Source organism: Adiantum capillus-veneris, chromosome 20 (genome assembly GCF_014529385.1).
Source record: "Adiantum capillus-veneris isolate H3 chromosome 20, ASM1452938v2, whole genome shotgun sequence".
NCBI lineage: Eukaryota > Viridiplantae > Streptophyta > Polypodiopsida > Polypodiales > Pteridaceae > Adiantum > Adiantum capillus-veneris.
The window spans coordinates 78,404,356-78,422,412 of record NC_140950.1 but is presented as its reverse complement, the minus strand read 5'-3'; the positions used below and the strand labels follow the sequence as shown (position 1 = coordinate 78,422,412).

Below are 18,057 nucleotides of genomic sequence, written 5' to 3'. Positions count from 1 at the left end.
TAGTGATCCACTGGAGCTTTGCCTGGCACAATAATCCCTCTGCCCACAATGGCTTGCTGCATAGAATCCGCAATAGTCATACATACACCGCCCTGGATGCCTCCAGGTCCAAATGCTACTAACCAAAAAGTCTCATATCGTCTACGCAAAAGCTAACCACAACGTCTAATACGGCTCTCACACAGATGATGCTCTTGTAGCATAAGAAGGTCAATCTCTTCTCCCACAAGGCATCGTTGAAGCTCTTGACGTAGTTGGCTCCTCTGACGCTAAAACTGGGCCCACCTAATCCCTATACGTTCCATGAGACGATCCTCATGAGGAGCGAGAGAGAACTGATGCTGCCGCAGCAACTAACCGTGCTATCTTCGAGGCTGGCTTGGATGGGGAGTAATCCGCATCCGAACGTCCTCGAGATAGGCGTGACTGCAAAGAGTGTCTAGCCCAAGCCCAAGTAAACCGAGCCGTGCGTAAAGCAACCTCCTCTATCTAGGAGTCCTCATGTATGTGTACATAGCATGGCGGGCTCTGCGTATCAGCAAAGAAGTGATCCACAATGTGTCTACATCCTGCTGTGTCTGGAGGTGTCACAACAAACTTGCCCACTGGCCAAAGAGTCTGAAGCAAGCATGTAACCCCTAGGTCTCCCATGTGATGAGAGAACTCTAGGGCCTGTGTTTGCAGCCACTCCAACACTGAGTCTATAGTCCACTCAGCCTGGTCTCTGCCGCATAGGGGAAAAGAGAAGCTAACAGCTGAGTCCAAGGCCTCTATCCCCCTAGCTGCAAGGAACAAAATGTGAACTCTGAAGCAGGCTGCCTCAAGGTCTGGTGAGGGTTCGACGAGAAACTGTGTAAAGTCGTAGGCAAAGAAATCCCAACAGCGACAAATGTCGAAGCTCATCAGACCACGAGGAACTGTTGCAAAGGGAGACATCTGCATGAGAAGAGGGGGTTGCAAGAAAGGCTGTCCCTCTCTCGCTAAGCGACTCGTGGCAAAGGCGCTGCCAAGAGATCTCCTAGCAGCCGAGGAAGGCCCTGCTCACTAGGACGGCTGCGGGACTGGAGCAGGAGGGGGTGAAAGAGCAAGGAGAGAAGGGGGAGAGGGGAGGCGAGGGGGATCGACAAAGGTAGGAGGGCGAGATGGAGAGGGAGGGGGGGGGGGGGGGGGGGGGGGGGGTAGAAGAGGGGGGGAACTCGGGGGGAGAAGGGGTTGTCGAGGGTGAGGCTGAGGTGGAGGTTGGAGTAGGGATCTCGTTCTGCTGAAGAGGGTCGAATCGGTTCTCCGTGGGAACCCACTGCTGCTAGGCAGGAGCCTGAGGTCAGAGGACCACTCTGAGTGCCAGGCTGGCGCGGTGGCCCCTGTCGACGTCGACCACGAACCTACTGCCAGCCCTCCTCCGCTTGAGCCCCAGGCTCGGAGGGTGGCTCTGCCTACGTACTCTGTGAATCTGCCTGCCTTCTGCTGACCAGCCCTTGATGGCTGGGGTTGGGCCTGTGGTGTGGGTCGGGGTCTCCTCCGTGGACAGGCCTTCGCAAGATGGCTCATCTGTCGACAAATGAAACAGTGATTCGGGAGGCCCGAATACTCCACGCTCTGTCTGAACCAATCCCCACTCACCCGAGGAAGTAGGATGAGCTTGGGGAGAGTGTGGGTGTCCCTAACCAGAACACGTATTGAGGGAATGCCGGCCGCCTTGGTAGCTACTGAGGCTGCCATGCGAGGTGTTTCCAGGACAGTCCCAATCTCGGAGCCTATCCTGGACAAAGGTGGTAAGTACTCCCTCCTCAAACCAGGAAAGCAGACGGAGATGGGAAGGTCTGCCTCCTCTACCAGAAAATTTGAAGCTGGGTCAAAACCATGTCTTCACTAGCGCACTCGAACTGCTCGGATGGTCAAGGGGCTCATCGCGATGACCTTGGACGCCATCTCGGAGGTCTCAAACTCTATCTGATAGTAGCCACGTCCGAGGAACTGAACGCCCAAGATCTTGCCCACCTCTGCGAGAAGGCGGGCCTGGAGAAGATCATGCTGCTCTCCTTTGCTGGGTCTGGTGCCGAGAATCTTGCAGATGACGGAGGTCGCCTGCCTACAGGCGTTCCACCTCTACGGCTAGGCTCGCTTGCTCCGTCGGTGAAAGAGCAAGTCGAATGGTGGGCTTAGCGGGGTCGGGCGAGGGGACTTTATTGTAGTACCTCTGTGGTGGAGCTTGAGCCTCCATTCGTGTCTGCTGCTGTGGAGAAGAGGCAGAGAAACGTCGACGAGGAGGGAAGCTCTCGCTGGACCAAGCACGCCGAGGATGCTCGCGAGGCCTGACAAGCATAAGAGAGGCTAGTGGTAAAGTGCAGGCGGGCGGGGCAGTGGGCTGGCAGGCAGACAGGGCACCGGCGGGGGCTGGCAACGGACAGCAGACAGGAAACGGGTGGGGCAGGCGACGGGCAACGGGCAGGGTAGAGCGCGCAAGGGGCGGGCAGGTGGGCTGCGCGCAGAAGGAAGAGCTACGCGAGGGCCGGGGGGGGGGTGCGGACAGCAGCAGCGGCCCAAGGTAACTCTGTGTATCATCAATCTTGGGTCCTTGGAGTACTTAATCAATCTGTTCACACATATGCCAACCTGTAGTTGACGTTTGTACTCCTTTTCTCGCAAACTTGTCCGAAATTTTTTTTGCCCAAATCTTCATTCTTTTCTTCAGTTCCCGTGTTGGATCTTGAACTTTTCTTTGCCTTCCCACTAAGAGGTGTCATCTTTGTCGGATTCTTCACCAAAATCCATGTGTAATCTAGGATTTTTAATGGCTTTATGCCCTGTAAGATAGAGCGATGAAGACGGGAGCGCGCCCGATGCGCGATGTATGAAGGGTGGGAGTGGCTAATAACTCTGGGTTCGAGACACGAAGATTCTTTCCCAAAAGCTGTGTGCGCCGTGAAAAAGATCGGATCCTTCGTAGAAGAAGAATCTTTCTGCACTCTGATACCACTGTAACAAACTTGGTCACTCCAAGTCAAGATTCTAGCGCAAGACAACAGAGATTCACTTCAAAACAATTCACAGTTCATAATTGATTTGACAAGGCCCGACGGAGTTCCGTGCCTAGAGATATTGGCCCCAAAGACTGGCGCCCCTTTCGGTATTTCTTTTTGTATTAATCTGTGCTCAAAGTACAAGGGAGTGGGAGGGGTCTCACTCTCAGACTCTACGTCCAGATGCTCTTCAAAGTGGGAGCCCAACCATATATTAACTGGTTTACAAGGGATGCCAAAAGCAGAGCCCCAAAAGCTGCCATATTTTAAAAGCATTAAAAATAAAGCAATTTGACTCAAAAGCTGCCAAAGAGCAGCCACGCAATTTCAGCATGCTTTTTTTTGTAAATTTGCCATACAGTCCAGCGCAAAAAGCGCCGTAAATCGCAGAAGTCCGTACAGTGTGCCACATCAGCAGCTTAGCGTGAAATCCGAAAATCTGCCGTACTGCCACGTGTCACTGTTTGCTTTTTTTTTTTCCTGGGACTGTCTGGTGCATGTGGGCATGCCACGTCATTGATTTGTGACAGTATTTGCTAGGTCCTCCTCCTCCATTCATTCCCGCATTCAATGCTGGATGGTTCTTATCTAAGATCCACTGTTCACTTTACCTATCTCTTTCTCGTCTTAGAAAGTCAGTATCTCTTGTTCATGAGCGAGTATCTTCTTGCTCTTTTTCAATTCAAGTTCATCCGGGAGCTATCACCGCTCCAAAATCATCTCATTCATAATCGTGTTATATGCTCACAAATAACAGGTTCTTCCATACAACATTGGTTTCATCCAAAAATTCAAGATCTTCTTCCAAAAAGTCTTCTTCCATAAATTCATACAACAAAATAATGCTAATTCATCCATAAGGTTCTATCTAAAATTTGTTCTGGAACGAGTATCTCCTTGTCCCGTTGTATTTCCATTCTGTCAGTCATTCTCATTGTTGTGCCTTGTTGGGGCACCGTGCAGCAGTATGTCCTTGTTCTCCACATTCAAAACACTTTCCTGCTTTTAAATATTCATCTTTTTGGTCTTTCGTCAGTCAGTCGTGTATCTTTCTTTTCTTCTGTCAGTCGAGTTCGTGTATCTGTTTGTTGTCTACTTCTGTTCTGATTGGTCGAAGATTCATTTGGTGGGTAAGTCAAGGTACCCAAATGCATAGCGAATCCCCACTTAGCATGTCCCATCAATTGTTGAATGGAGTCTGACTTCTTCTCAAGACAGTAGTTTCGAATTTCTTTGGGGAGTCCATAACAAAACCTCTCAATCTGTTCCTTAAAACTTCTTCTTGAAAGAAGAGGTCGGAAGGAAAGTATCCCAAAATCTTTCACAGTAATCATCCAAAGTGTCACCCCTGACCATCCGAAGATGGTTCCAATCGGTTTTCACATCTCATTGAGTGAGCCATGAAGAAATAAAAAGTTTCTTGAATTTCAGCCACTTTGTCGGCGCTTGTTTCCTTAACAAAAGAGTGGACCACCATGTCCGTCCATTGCCGTTCAAAAAGGATGCTACCTGTCTGATCTTGGAGTGCTCAGTATAGCGGCCTCCAGAAAATGCGATATCAAACAGTTGGATAAAGGCTAAAGCCTTGAGAGCATCTCAAAAACCTGAAAAGTACTCAAACTTTACTGCCTGTCCTCCCTCTTTGAATTCTTTGGCCTTTTTGCCCTTGTTGTTGAGAAAATCATACTGATTGACTATGTAAAAATGCTTCCGCTTTGCATAAGACATATGATCTTTCTGTTGTTTCTTGCCCTTTTGGTCCTCATTACTCGAGTCAGAAGAAGATGAGCTGTCCGAGCTATCAGAAGAAGATGAGGACGAACTGGGCAATCCTTAGAAGCATACACGCTTCTTCTGTTTCCTGGCGTTTTCAAAAGAGGATTATTGGCCCAAGTAACCAGGGAAGTCAATTCTCTTGTTACGTTTCTTCAATTGCTTCTCCTTTGAACCAAATAGTTGGTTGACTCGTTTTTCGACAATGTCCTCAAGTTCATCTTCAGTAAACATCCTTGGAGTAGGAGGTTTCTTGATTGCCGGTTTGATTTGTGTCTCAATGGCTTTTTGCCAATGAGTATGCACTTCATCCATCAAGTGCCGGGTCAAAATTTTTTGCATACTGGGGATCCTTGGCAAACTGAAGTATCTGCTTTGTGCACTCGTCAACCTGCTGTTGGCGTTGCATCTCCATGAGCTCATAGTGCGAGGGCCGAGGTGGCCCGTACTCATTCTCCGCTGATCCGCTTGAATTTCCTGTAATGCCTCCCGCTTTAGGGGTGGTAGATGGAGCCGTCTGATTCTTTTCAGAATCCATAGGTGCCGCGATAGGAAGGATCGGATTGCCCTGTAGAAGAGAAATCAGCCTTTCTATGATACCACTATAACAAACTTGGGCACCCCAAGTCTAAATTCTGTCGCGACACGAGAGAGATTCATTGAAAATACTCCACAACTTAAATCACAGTTCAATTCGAGACGACACGGCCCGGCGTAATTCCGTGCCCAGAGGTATTGGCCCCAAAACCTGGCACCCCTTTCGGTATTTCTTTATTATATCAAATCTTGCGCAAAGTACAATTCCTGTAGGGGACCTCCGCTCTCGGACTCTGCATCCAGATGCTTTAAGTGTGGTCCCTAAGGGTCCTTTTATTCTTACAAGGGATGCCGAAAGTAGAGCCCCGACAGCAGTAAACTCAAAAGCAGTAACTCAAAAGCAATGAGTCCCAAAAGCAATTGGTCCTCAAAATCTGCCAAAAAGCATCAGCGTGAATTGCGAAAATCCGTACAGGCTGCCACGTCATCAGTCAGCGCAAAAAGCGGAATTCCGTACAGCTGTCAATGCAATTTTCGGGACTGTCCGTACAGCCTTCCACGTTAGCATGCCAACACAAAATACAAGGGTTCCGTATTGCTGCCACGCAAGCATCTGTACTTCCCGTCACGCCAACATTTTTGTCCGGGTGGTCATGCCACATCATCACTTTGTGACATGTAGTGCCATATTTCAAAGAGCTGACTTTTGGAGATTTGAAGCCTCTGTGTAAAACTTAAATATGTGCCTTAGGATAGCCAATAGCACTTCGTGATTTGCAAAGTGGGCTCTCCTTGCAGTTGTACACCAAAGTTCAAGTAATGAAACGAAGCACCGCAATGGGCGCCTACCAATGCAGATGGAGAGCTCTGCCTAACTGTGCCTAGTCTCAAGCGCTAAGATCTCTTTCAGTTCATGCAAGCTTTTAAGGACATATTGCTTGCAGTTACCTCACACCTGCAATTGGGAGGGCACTACATGCCAACGAAAGAACAATTGGAAGATAACTTTAGCACTTAAAAGTTAAAACACTTCCAATGAGAGAGAGATTTCACACTCGAGACGAGTTGCAGAGTGGCAGAGTTTCACTCCCACCTGCACTGGCCCTTAACTAGGTGCCCCTTTTGTATTTCTTTATCATTAATTTTCACAAAATGCAACCATTGAGGAGAGCCACACCTCGTAAACTGATCGTGTTATAAGACTCCCCAAGCTTTCTTTTATTGGCCCTTGGCCTTAGCGCTCTCACAAACAAAAGCTCACAGGTTTTAAGCCCCAAAAAGTCATTTGCTTTTCTGTGTAGAAACTGCCCACGTCAGCAACCCGTGACTTATGATGCAAAAGCTGCCGCAAATCACTACGGGTTTGCTGAGCTTTTTGGGTGGTAAATTCATTCTACTCTATCCCCTCTCTATCCGGATCCACTCCTCATCATCAAAGTTGTCACAACCATGATGACGTGGCATTAAAATTTGGATCCCCTCTCTATCCGGATTTATGCCACATCATCCAAGTTGTCACAATTGTGATCACGTGGCATTAAAATTCGGCCCAAATTTTAGTAAAAACGAGAGATTGCAATGGATGTCATGGCCACCATGAGTGTTTTGGTTGGTTCAGAGTCCGGATAAGTGAAAAGTTTCAAATCTTGAAACGTTTCGCTGAACTAGTGAAACACATGGCGTTTCACCAAAAACAAGCTACCACAGTTTGAGGTTTTAGGACCCGACACTCCAGCCTGCTACAAAGCTTATCCCACAGGAGTGGTGCAGTGAGAAAGGTGTGTTGAGAGCTCGTCTGTGGCCTGACACTCTGGTTCATCTGGCGGGCTCGCTACTTCCGCATCTTCGAGGCTCGCCTTGTGCCATCAGCGGAGACTGTTCGAGTTTTTTGGTTGGAGCTGATCCATACTCTCAGGGGACAGTTCGAGAGACTTCAGGGCAGCTCTGACCGCAAGCGGGAGCGCAGAGAGGACTTCCTTCGACTCTGGCGCCCTGGGCCTTTCTTCACCATGGTCCGGAGTGAGCTCAACTGGCACTACCGTCCACCTATGTGGCTTTTTCCTCCTCCCATCTCCTGATTTAGCCTCATTGTACATATGCTGTTTTTTTATTGGGAGAGTCTCCCCTTATGAGTGTTGTAGCCCTCTCTCGTAGAGGTGGTTGTAGCCCTATGGATGGAATCATACCAAACTTTGTGTACGTGTAGTGTAGGTAGGGAAGAATGAGATTCTATGAGTACTTTGCTGAAATTCACCCTAGTAGAGGTGATTAGGGGCTAAAAACAAAGAATTTGCAGCAGCTAGGCGTGAGAGAAAGAGTGTTTTCTTCTACTTTTCGCGATGAATCTTCCCCCACAAGTGAAACCTTGTTCTAGGTGATGGGAGCTCTAGGACTCCACATACACCACAAGGGCTGATTCTCAAGCTTCAATGAAGAGCTCTGGTGCGTAGAGCACGCTCACTTTAGGGGGGGTAGATGCACTGCCAACCGTAGAAGAGGGGGAGCAGGTGCTCTTAAAGCTAGTAAGAAGAGGGGGTGGATGAGGATGAGGAGGGTGAGAGTGAGTGAGAGAGTCACTTTGCATTGGTAAGTGTGCCAAGTGGCACACTTACTTAATAACTTAAAAACCATTCAACTTTTTACTTTAAAAGTTCCTAGGCTATTAATGAAATATGCAATTTAACTCACAACTACACACATGAATGCTATTTATGCAAACGTTAGTTGCTCCCCAGCACAATGCCGTACCGGCATTGCTCTGGCATTACCTGTTCGCACTTGTTTGGCCGTTTGGTCCGGCACAAACAATTAAATTTAGTTTAACTAACTTATCCTAAGGCCTTAAAAATAATCCACGCCTTAATATTACTGTTTTAAGGGCCCCATCTCATTCATGTGCTCGCACTGACGCGCGTAATTTTCTGAGCTTGAAATCTGAGGCTACTATCTACCCCTTATTGAAGGCCCGATTTCCCAATCACTAGGGTTGCTAGGGTCTCCCTGAGGTGCTCTGGCCCAAGTTTGGGCGCACTTGAGGCCCTAGAACCATAGTTCCAAGGAATGGCAATTTTTAGCTCCGTTCTTTGTTTACATTCCAATTTCCCGTTCCAAATCTCCTTTCCATGTTTCAGATATGAGTGTCCGTAACAGGGAATGGCATTTCACGCCGGGTTAATTTTGTTCTTATGGAAGGTAGAGCCTTCCGTTCTTAATGAGAGAATGCTATGATCACAAACAAAGTGAATGGACACTGTGCGTGCAAGTGTATGAGATTGAGAGATAGAGAGAGAAGAGAGATACGACACCAGAGATGTTGTAAAACCCTCCTCCGAAGGTCCCACTCTTGTCGGCGAGAGTGGTCTACTTATGATTGCACAATTTAGTACAAATGGAATGCATGAGTCTGATGCAAGTCTAGGCTATGTCGGCGATGACGACGATGATGATGAGGCCGACCTAAGGGCTGAAATCTGCAATCTTTCTACTGCTGTCCAAAAACGCCATGGGCTGAAATCTGCTGCGGGTCCAAAAACGCTGATTTGGGGGCTGTTTTCTGTGGGTCTTTCGCTGAAAATCTGCAGGTTTAGGGCTGAAAACTGAGGTTCTTACCGGGCTGAATGTGCTACTCTTCTATTGTTGAAAATGGCGATGTCTGCAACCACAGGGACCTTCAAAAAACGCTAGGCTACTGGTCTTCAAAAACGCTAGCTTGTCTGCTTCTTCCGGCGATGGATGATGCTGCAAAACGCTAGGATGGGGTTGGATTCTGGCGATGAAAGTTGCTGATGCAAAAATGCCAGGCTGGTGTAGTTTTCCAAAAACGCTAGTGGAAGGGGTCTGATGGCGATGGTCTTCTTGCTTGGAGGAAATTCACCAAGGGTCTTGTTGAGAAGTTGCCTGCTGAGCTTGGCTCCTGTTGCCTCTTCTGCCAAATAGTGCTAGCTCTAGTTTGCTTATATACAAACTTAGCAAAATTGCCCTACCTACTTTCCAACAAAAGTCACTTAAAAATAATAAGTGAAAAATGTCAAAAATAGGGAAAATAGGCTAAATGCACTGGAAAATTCCCCTGACTGATTTTGATGGATTCTGATGAGAATGCTTATGATCATGCTGTGTGCAACCAGAGGATATGCATCTACACTAAGTGACTGGGCATGCACGGTCTACCATAGACTCACAAAAGTGCCAGATCACTTCTAAATCTAGACTGGCTGGACTGACTGAACCCTGATCATGTTGTAGCTTTGTCCACGGACACATAGGGTTGGATGTGTCACGTGACACATAGTTACAGGGAATGACAATTTTCAGCTCCGTTCCCTGTTTGCATTCCAATTTCCCGTTCCGAATCCCCTTTCCATGTTTCAGATATGAGTGTCCGTAACAGGGAATGGCATTTCGTGTCCGTTGCCGTTCCCCATTCCGCATTCCGATTTCCCGTTCCGGGTAACTATACCTAGAACTGCTAGATCTATTCTGACATGCACACAACTAATTAGATAACTATTTTCTCGTATATAAATTAAATATTTACGAAGTGTAACATTGTTACAACATGTGTTGTAAAAACCAGATCCGAATCCTCATGAGAAGACAAATCGATTGAAGCTCCGATACTATTGTACCTAGCTTGGCACTGATAAGACAATAAATCCTCAGCAACACACAAAAAGGGCAAAAACTTTAAACAAGTGTACTACAAAACTCAAATTTGTCAAGACACAAAGTGGCAGAGTTCCGCTTCCAAATGCACTGGCCCCAAAGTCTAGCGCCCTCCTTTTGTAAGGATAAGCATATAATTATAATTGCCGAGAAGAGTGCTCTACTCAGTGTGCCCACACACTGATCTACCAAAGCCTCTCTCAAGGTACATATTTAAAGGCCTGTGGCCAAAAGCAAACTGTTACAAAAGGTTGGGGCTACCCCAAAAGTAGGTGCTTAAAATGGGCACCTAGATGAGGTGTCCACACTGTCAACCTGCCCGGCCAAAAACTATGTCATCTACCATAAATCTCGCCGCAAATTCCGTTGTGCTTTACTTGATTGCCACATCGTTAGTGTACATATTGCCACATCAACAACAATTTGAAGTTGAAGATTGAGCGAGTATCATTGCAAAATGTCAGACGGCCGAAACGTTTCACCCTTGAAATGTGGTGTTTCACCACAAAACATTTGAGCCTAATGATAGAGCACAATGAAACGTAGAACCGCAACGTGCATATACCCCCTGTATCACTATCATCTTGCTGGTGGAGGATAGCTCAAACTATAATGCAGGGCGCGTGAGAGTGGACCAAGCAGCTGCCCCCGAAGTGTACTGCAATGCAGTGGAAAGAACTTGCATCAGCTGAAGGACCCGAAGCCAAACCTGTTGTGCCATAGGGCAATCCCAAAGACAGTGACGCCCACTCTCCAAAGGATGGTCACAGGCTGCACATGCTGCCAAGAGACCACTGTGTACAAGCCAACTCCCCACTGTTGTAGCTCTATGTGCAACCAGCCATTGGAACAATGTGACTCGTCGCGGCTGTCTGGCGTCTACAACCTCGCTCAAAAAGCTGACAAGAGCTCAGCTGTGAGACCCTTCTCCTGCCAATGAGGTGCTGCAGTAGGACGAGTCTCTCTCCGTGTTGCTAGTAAGTGACGTCCTTGCCGAACAGTATACTGAAAGAAAGGGACATTGGATGGTCGGCTGAGGAGAAAGGGTCCCTCCAAAACCACTCTCCAGGATCCCACTGCACTCGTGCTAGTGGACAGCTCTCCCACGCCCACAGCCTCCAGTGGCCTGTCTCAAGAGCTGCTGGGTTAGCATCTATGACACAAGTCCTCCCACAGATGCCCACAACTCGGGTCCTCTGAAAACAACACTCTGCAACCTGTGGGGCCTCTACTGCGACTCGGAGTAAACGACCCTCGCAATGTAGCTCGAAAAACACGGAGGGTACAATCTCTGAGCAAGCTCTAACGATTAGGACCTACAGTCGCGTGAAGGCCCCCATCCATCTGGGCGCTGCTGACTCGAGAGGTGTAAGCCACTCAGCTGGTACTGCCTCTGTGTTGTCCTGACACATGCTCTGCACCCCTGTCATGCCCTGTAGCTGCATGCTCTGAAGCTCCTCTGACAAACCTGAGAACCGTAGCCAGTCACCTAAAGTGTGTGCTGGACCCTCTTCCTTGGGACCCCAAGAAACATGAGGCCTACTACAAACCAAGTGGCCTCTCTGAGTGCTGACCATGGGGTTCCAAACAAGGGGCTATCTCAGGCGCTCCTCCGTGCAAGTAGGTTGGTGTTGCTCCAGGCCTCTCCGCAGCTGCTCCAAGGAGCGAAGCAAACTCACAGCAAAACGGTCCTCCAGTCTCCTGCTCGGGCCAACTCTGCGCATCTCTGTGAAAATCCATCTAATCGAAGGTCTCCAAGGGCCTCCAGCGTGAGGCACTCTAGCTCTAAGCCGGTGAAGCAAAAACCATTTCCAAGGCTGCTCTCCTGGAAGTAGTCCTCCGACAACTAACTTCCCTAGAAGGGCTCTGCTCTGCTGTGCTGGGTCAATGATCCCCAACCCCCCCTGAGAACAAGGTAGAGTGATGACCTGCCAAGCCACTTTGGCCCAGGCTATCTGAGTGTTGTGCCTTGACCAAAGGAAATTCTTGATCAGCCTCTCTACCTGGCTGATGTAGGAACTCGAAAAGATCCAACAAGATGTAATGTACCACATAGTAGCCAACAACACCTGGTTGGTCACTACAACTCTGCCTGCCAAATATTTAATAAAGTCGTGCTAAGCTCCAATGTAACAGCTTCCTCCTGATGGACAGGAGAAGGGGAGCAATCTGTGTCTCAGGATACAAGTTCAAGCCAACCTGACAGCCTAAGTATCGAAGTGCAGTCCTTGGGGGGATCCATCTGAAACCCTCACCTGGCAGCCAATCAGGCGTAGGAGCACTGCCAATCGAGGAAGCCATTGTCTTCCTCTAGTTGATTAGTGCGCCTGATGCACAACAAAAAGTCTCAAGAGCCTGCTCACACGTGTGTAGGTTGGCCTCCTGGCCCTACAAGTACAAAGCTGAGTGGCCTGCAAACTTAGCATCCCGATAGCTCATCGCCCCGAGTAGGGAGCACTAAGCCAAGTAAACCAACCTGCTGTGAAACCAAAAATCTGCTCATCTCCTCAGCATAGAACAGAAAGAGGAAGGGGGCAAGAGGGCAGCACTGTTTGACAGAACGTGTGAGCATAAAAAACGATCTCCTCTACTCCTGCCAAAAGCTCCCGACTGTGTGCACGTTTGTAAAGAATTGACACACCTTTGATCCAGGCATTTGAGAAGCCCATCCTACGTAGAGTGCCCTCCAGAAAGTCCCAGTCAACTCTATCATAGGTCTTCTCAAAATCGAGAAGTATCACCAGATCCTCATCACGGAGGCGCGCGAGGGCAGATGCCTCTCGAAAAGTAAAGATGTTGTCAAGGATACTGCGCTCCTTGACAAAACCTGTCTGGGTTCCATGTATAGTGCTCTCTAGAAGTGGCTCAATCCTCAAACTCAGAGCCTTGGCAAGAATTTTGTAGGTTGAGTTGAGGATGGTGATGGGCCGTCACTGCCGAATCTCATCCAAGGAGCCACCCTCCTTGGGACTGAGGTAGATCAAGCCCTCACTCATGCTGTTAGGCATCTCTCCTGTGTGTAGAATGTACTGAAAAGCGTTGGAGAGTTCTGAACCAAGCAAGTCCCAGTACTCTAAGAAAAAACTGGGAGTCAAACCATCCTCACCTAGACAGCTACCACAGGGAAGTGCTCTGAGGGCCGTGTGGAGCCCCTCTAGGTGAAGAAGCAGCTCAAGCCTCTGGCGCATCTCCTCAGTCACAAGACAAGGCATCTGTGGCCAAACCTGCTCTTTGCATACATCTTGACGCTCTGACCGAGGCTCTCCTGACAACAAGTCACGGTAAAAGTCAGTAGCAACTGTACGCATGTCCTCTGGCTCTGAAGCAACTGACCCGTCAAGCTTCCTCAACTGACTGACACTGGCGTGCGCATGTCGGGGTCCCACTGTCTCAAAGAAAGCCCCTGTCACTTTGTCACCCACCTGGGTCCACTGAGATGCCTGTTGATGGAAAGAAAACTCATGGCGCCTCTCCTCTGTGCTGGCAAGCTCTTGGCGAGCCTGCTGCAACTGCTCCTCCAACCAGGGACTGTCTGGGTGCTGCTCTTGCATCCTCTGCAAGGAAGCAACGCCCTGTCGGGGACGCTGCTCCTCTCGCTGCATCGAGGCGAGCCGTAGACTCCTGAAGAAAGAGCCGACTAAGCTGAGCAAAATCAGAGGCCACTCTGTCAGCAAGAGAGTCCTGTGTGTCCCTCTGTCCAAAGAGCCACCACTCGCTCTCTGAGCTCAGAGTCCAACAAGACTCTCTTAGGGATGCGTAGCATCGTGCTCCCCCTCCTCTGTCTATCTGTCATTGTGAGGATCATTGGTGCATGGTCCGAAAAAGATGTCCCAGCCAGAATGCAAACTGTCCCACCCAAGTCATAGACGTGATCACTAGTGTAGAAGCGATCTATGCGAGATAGATTCACTCCTCCCACTCTGGGGTCCGAACGAGAGAAGGCCAGGCTGTCTAGGGGCCTCACAAAGCTAGAGTGTTGCCACACATCTGAAACCCGCAAAGTCATACCTCTCCCAAGCTGCCAACTCCATGCACAATAGTATGGCTACCTCCAATCCCGTCAGAGAGGTCCTCCAACATGTTGAAGTCAACCTAAAGGCACCATTGCTTTGCCTGCAGCAGAGACTCTACAATGTGAGACCAAAACTCTACACGTGCACTCGCCACATTGGGCGCATAGATGTTCAGGCTCAGCCGCGTCTCTTTCCAAGTATTTGAAGTATTTACAGATATGTTCTGGTTGTGTTAAAGTGTGTTCTAGTTGGTCTTTCTTGGCAGCTCATGGTGCTCTCCAGTTACAATTATGGCTTGTGCTCTCCTTTCATTTCACGTCTTGTTTCTTACCGTGTTGGTAATAGCTCCTACATCAGGACTAAAGGAATCAATTAGCTAATGAAAGATGAAGGAAACCAATTGTGTTGTTTTCTGTTGTTACTACATGTTTCTGAGAATTCTAGATGCTATGTTAAAGTGTGTTAAAGTGTGTTCTAGTTGGTCTTTCTTGGCAGCTCATGGTGCTCTCCAGTTACAATTATGGCTTGTGCTCTCCTTTCATTTCAAGTCTTGTTTCTTACTATGTTGGTAATAGCTCCTACATCAGGACTAAAGGAATCGATTAGCTAATGAAAGATGAAGGAAACCAATTGTGTTGTTTTCTGTTGTTACTACTTGTTTCTGAGAATTCTAGATGCTATGTAGCAATGCATTGGCAAGGTGTAAGAGAACAGGGATCGAATGGGTATTGTCTTTTAGATCTAAGGGCTTTTAAACAGTGAGTGGCAAGGGTGGCGCTCTAGTGCGTACGCTTGTGAAAAACGGGGGCTGCCAAAAGCTGGCAACCTTGCATTCCCATCCAAAAAGTATAGCATCCAATGGGCTGTACGTTTTGCATGTTATGTATGGCCTGGCTTTGTTTGGTCAATATGTAAACCAATCCCTCCCACCCCCAAAAAAGAAACAAAAATAAAAATCTCCCACCCCAAACAAATAGCTTGGTTCTGTCGACCGGCAGATGGTTTGTAAACACCGTGAGATTCTCATGATTCTTATATTAGGTAGACCAATGAAGGTTGGAAGTCCTTAATTTGCAACTACCTTAATTTTGTTTTCCTGTCTGATTGATTATTGTTGATTGTTTGTATATTCATAGCTTTAGGGCTTTAGACATATATTAATGATTGGTTTATGGTTACTAGTTTTGTGCAATTTTTACTGAATTATGGTGTTGAACTCTCTATAACTGCATAATTTTTTTGTGAGTTACAGGTTCGGCTAGACCCAGATCCTTTCTTGAACGAGCTTACAAAACTTTATGAGCAGCACCGAGACAAGGGAACTGTGTGGGTCACTCTTAAACGTGGTATGCCCTCCTTACTTGATTGATGAATATTCCAGGATTCATTAAAGTGTTTGTTAGCTCACTGAATAGGTGAAAAAAGAAGACACTTATGAAAAGAAAGAGCATGCACATTGGAGAATGCAAGGATGAATCAGTTGTTTAAGGAGGTCCTGAACCTTCCTTTGTCTGCTAGCATAAAATAAATAAGGAGCCTGTTGAAATGGGAGTTCAAGGGAAAGTGCGACTTTAATAATAAGCTATTGGATGCGTATTTTACATGTAATACTTGGTTCACCTACATGAGCCCTAGCGTTATATGTAGGTAGGTATTCTTCATTCTACTGTGTGAGAAAGCTCACAACTTTAACTAGTAGGATCTGGTGCCACTGTTTGCGTCTTTTTCTCCCTTCTCTCTTCAACAACATATAGTGAGTTTGTCCGCGCACATTCATGATTGAGGGTGCAGCGCATGCATGTGCCATGTGTGCGTATTTATTTGAGATTTCTGTGTGCTGGCCTCTGGGAGTGGCATTTTGAACAGAGGAGATTGTTATGTAGTATGTCTAGTGTTTCTTAGAATTACTTAGGCCACTAATTGGAGTCTGTATTGCATCAGCCATCAGTTCTTTTAGAAGCAAGGCTCTCAAGCATCGACCTGCAACAAATCTGTTGAGACTACTCCACCTATTTCGGCCACTGGTGACTGAGGGAATCAACATCGCAGTTCTATCAGGGAAAGAGGCAACACAAAATAGTTAATGCATGCCATGTGACTTTGTGTATGAGAAGCCACTGGCAAGGCGGTGAATCAGCAGGAGACACACATTGGAACCTGAAAATGGTTAGTTGTTTTTAGCAGTGTTTGCCTTTGGCCGCCAGATTCTGTAGCTTTTTCTTTTGGCTGTCGTACCCATATTAGTGTGCATGGGGTTCCTGTTTAGCAGATCAAAGCACGGTTGCACAGTTGCAAAGTGGATTTACGGCAGTTGTACTCTGTGACATATCAATATAAAAGAAGTACCGACAGGGTGCCTGCCCTAGGAGCCAATGCATCTGCGTAGAGAACTTTGCCATACGGTGTCTCGACTAGATTTGTTTCGAAGTCAAGTATCAACAATTTTCAACTTTCTGTTGTCGATTCACCGCCTCGCCATTGGCTTGCTGGTGACTATGGCTTGCTGGTTACATAGTCACATGGCTAGCATTCATTATGCTGTGTTGCCTCTTTTCCTAGTAACACCACCACAAAGTTCTATGGTGTAGATTCCCTCAATTCACCAGCAGCTGATGTCACAAGGACGTGGCAACTGCTAACCTTAGTTGTTAGTTTCTTTCCAATGATTTTTGTTTAATTTTTGAGACCCTCTTTTTGAAGTTGCAAATGGCCGGACATTGTATGGCCAATGTGAACGGTAGTTTCACCCGCAGATGGGAAGCTGGTCAGCATTGGAACTCGTAAAGTAAAAGGATGTCTAGGCTCAGTTCAAGATCATGTAGTTCCCCCCGTCGCACTTAGCAAGTTGGTGGATACTAGGAAGTGAACTCAATAAAGGTACAATGTCAAGGTGGGGTCACCAAAGGAAAGTACTCAGGAGCTAGGCTACATTGCATTTTTGGATGCGGTCCCAGTGGGGATTGATGGTCAGATGACCAATGGGAGTCCAACGGAAGCATTTCCTAAAAATTAGGGAACTACTATTTTGGGCCACGAAATCTATTCGCGTCATTAGCTTCAGAATGACAATGGGAACATTTTATTACTGTGCTGCAAAGTCAACCGATACACTAGTTAAGAGATTTTTAAGCGGGAAGCCCAATGTGGGGAAATTGCATGTATAAGTGCCAAGTGGCACTTATTTTTTGGCCAATTTATCAAGTATGGGAGAACAGAACTCATAACCGACTTTTTGGAGCAGTTTTGGAGGCTGATAACTCTGATTTTCAGCCATTTCTCTCCATTTTTGAGCTTCTTATGGCTTTACCTAGGACCAAGGAGCTCATTTTCAGCATTGGAAGGCATCAGATGCGTGTTTACAGGGCTGTTTTGCTGCGTTTTCAGCAATAGGCAGGTTTTGACAGCCATGGAAATCTTCCCCTTATGTATCTATTTGTTCACGGATGCATTACAGGTCAAAGGTAGAAGAGGGGGCGCTCGATTTATGCTTGGGGGATGCTTCATTGAGAGTCTGTCTCACAGGTTAAAAGCTATGGAGTGCTTTCCTTCCCTCTCATGTACAGTGTGGTGCTAGGAGTGATGCCTTGCACACTACGCTACACACTGCTCTCTCTCTCTCTCCCTCGTACGTGCAGTTATGTGATGCCCCACAAGAGGGTTGTTCATTTGACTGATGTACAATTGTGTGGTTTCATGCTTTTGTGCTGAGGCAAGAGTCTCCTTGAGCAGGAACATGGGTAGATAGTTGCTACTCCAAAGCAGGCACCGGTGAGGGTCATAACCTCACCGTACAGGTGCAAATTCAGCGCTGTGTATGCGCAGAAACTTGACTGTTTTTCAGCGATACGGACGCCAGAACCCTTGGGAAATCATGCCCCACTGGCAGAGGACAGCTAGGGGACTGTTTGGGGCTGAAAATAGAGCAAAAACCAGTAAATACAGCGTGCTGAATTTATTGTTTTTGGGCAGGAATCAGAGGGTATACGCCTGTGGAAGTGAGTTCAAGCAGGGGAATTGATTTCGCGCAAGTTTTGGGGTTGTTATGTTGC

At 47.5% G+C, this 18,057-nt stretch overlaps 1 protein-coding gene across 1 annotated transcript in view; it reads left to right on the top strand.

Annotated features, from left to right (window-relative positions):
* Positions 1–18,057, top strand: part of LOC147432794 (Signal recognition particle, SRP9/SRP14 subunit) — a 68,482-nt gene that overhangs the window by 20,151 nt on the left and 30,274 nt on the right. The window contains exon 4 of the mRNA XM_086492613.1: positions 15,261–15,354. Within this exon, the coding sequence (XP_086348739.1) occupies positions 15,261–15,354 (94 nt within the window). The remainder of the gene's footprint in view (positions 1–15,260; positions 15,355–18,057) is intronic.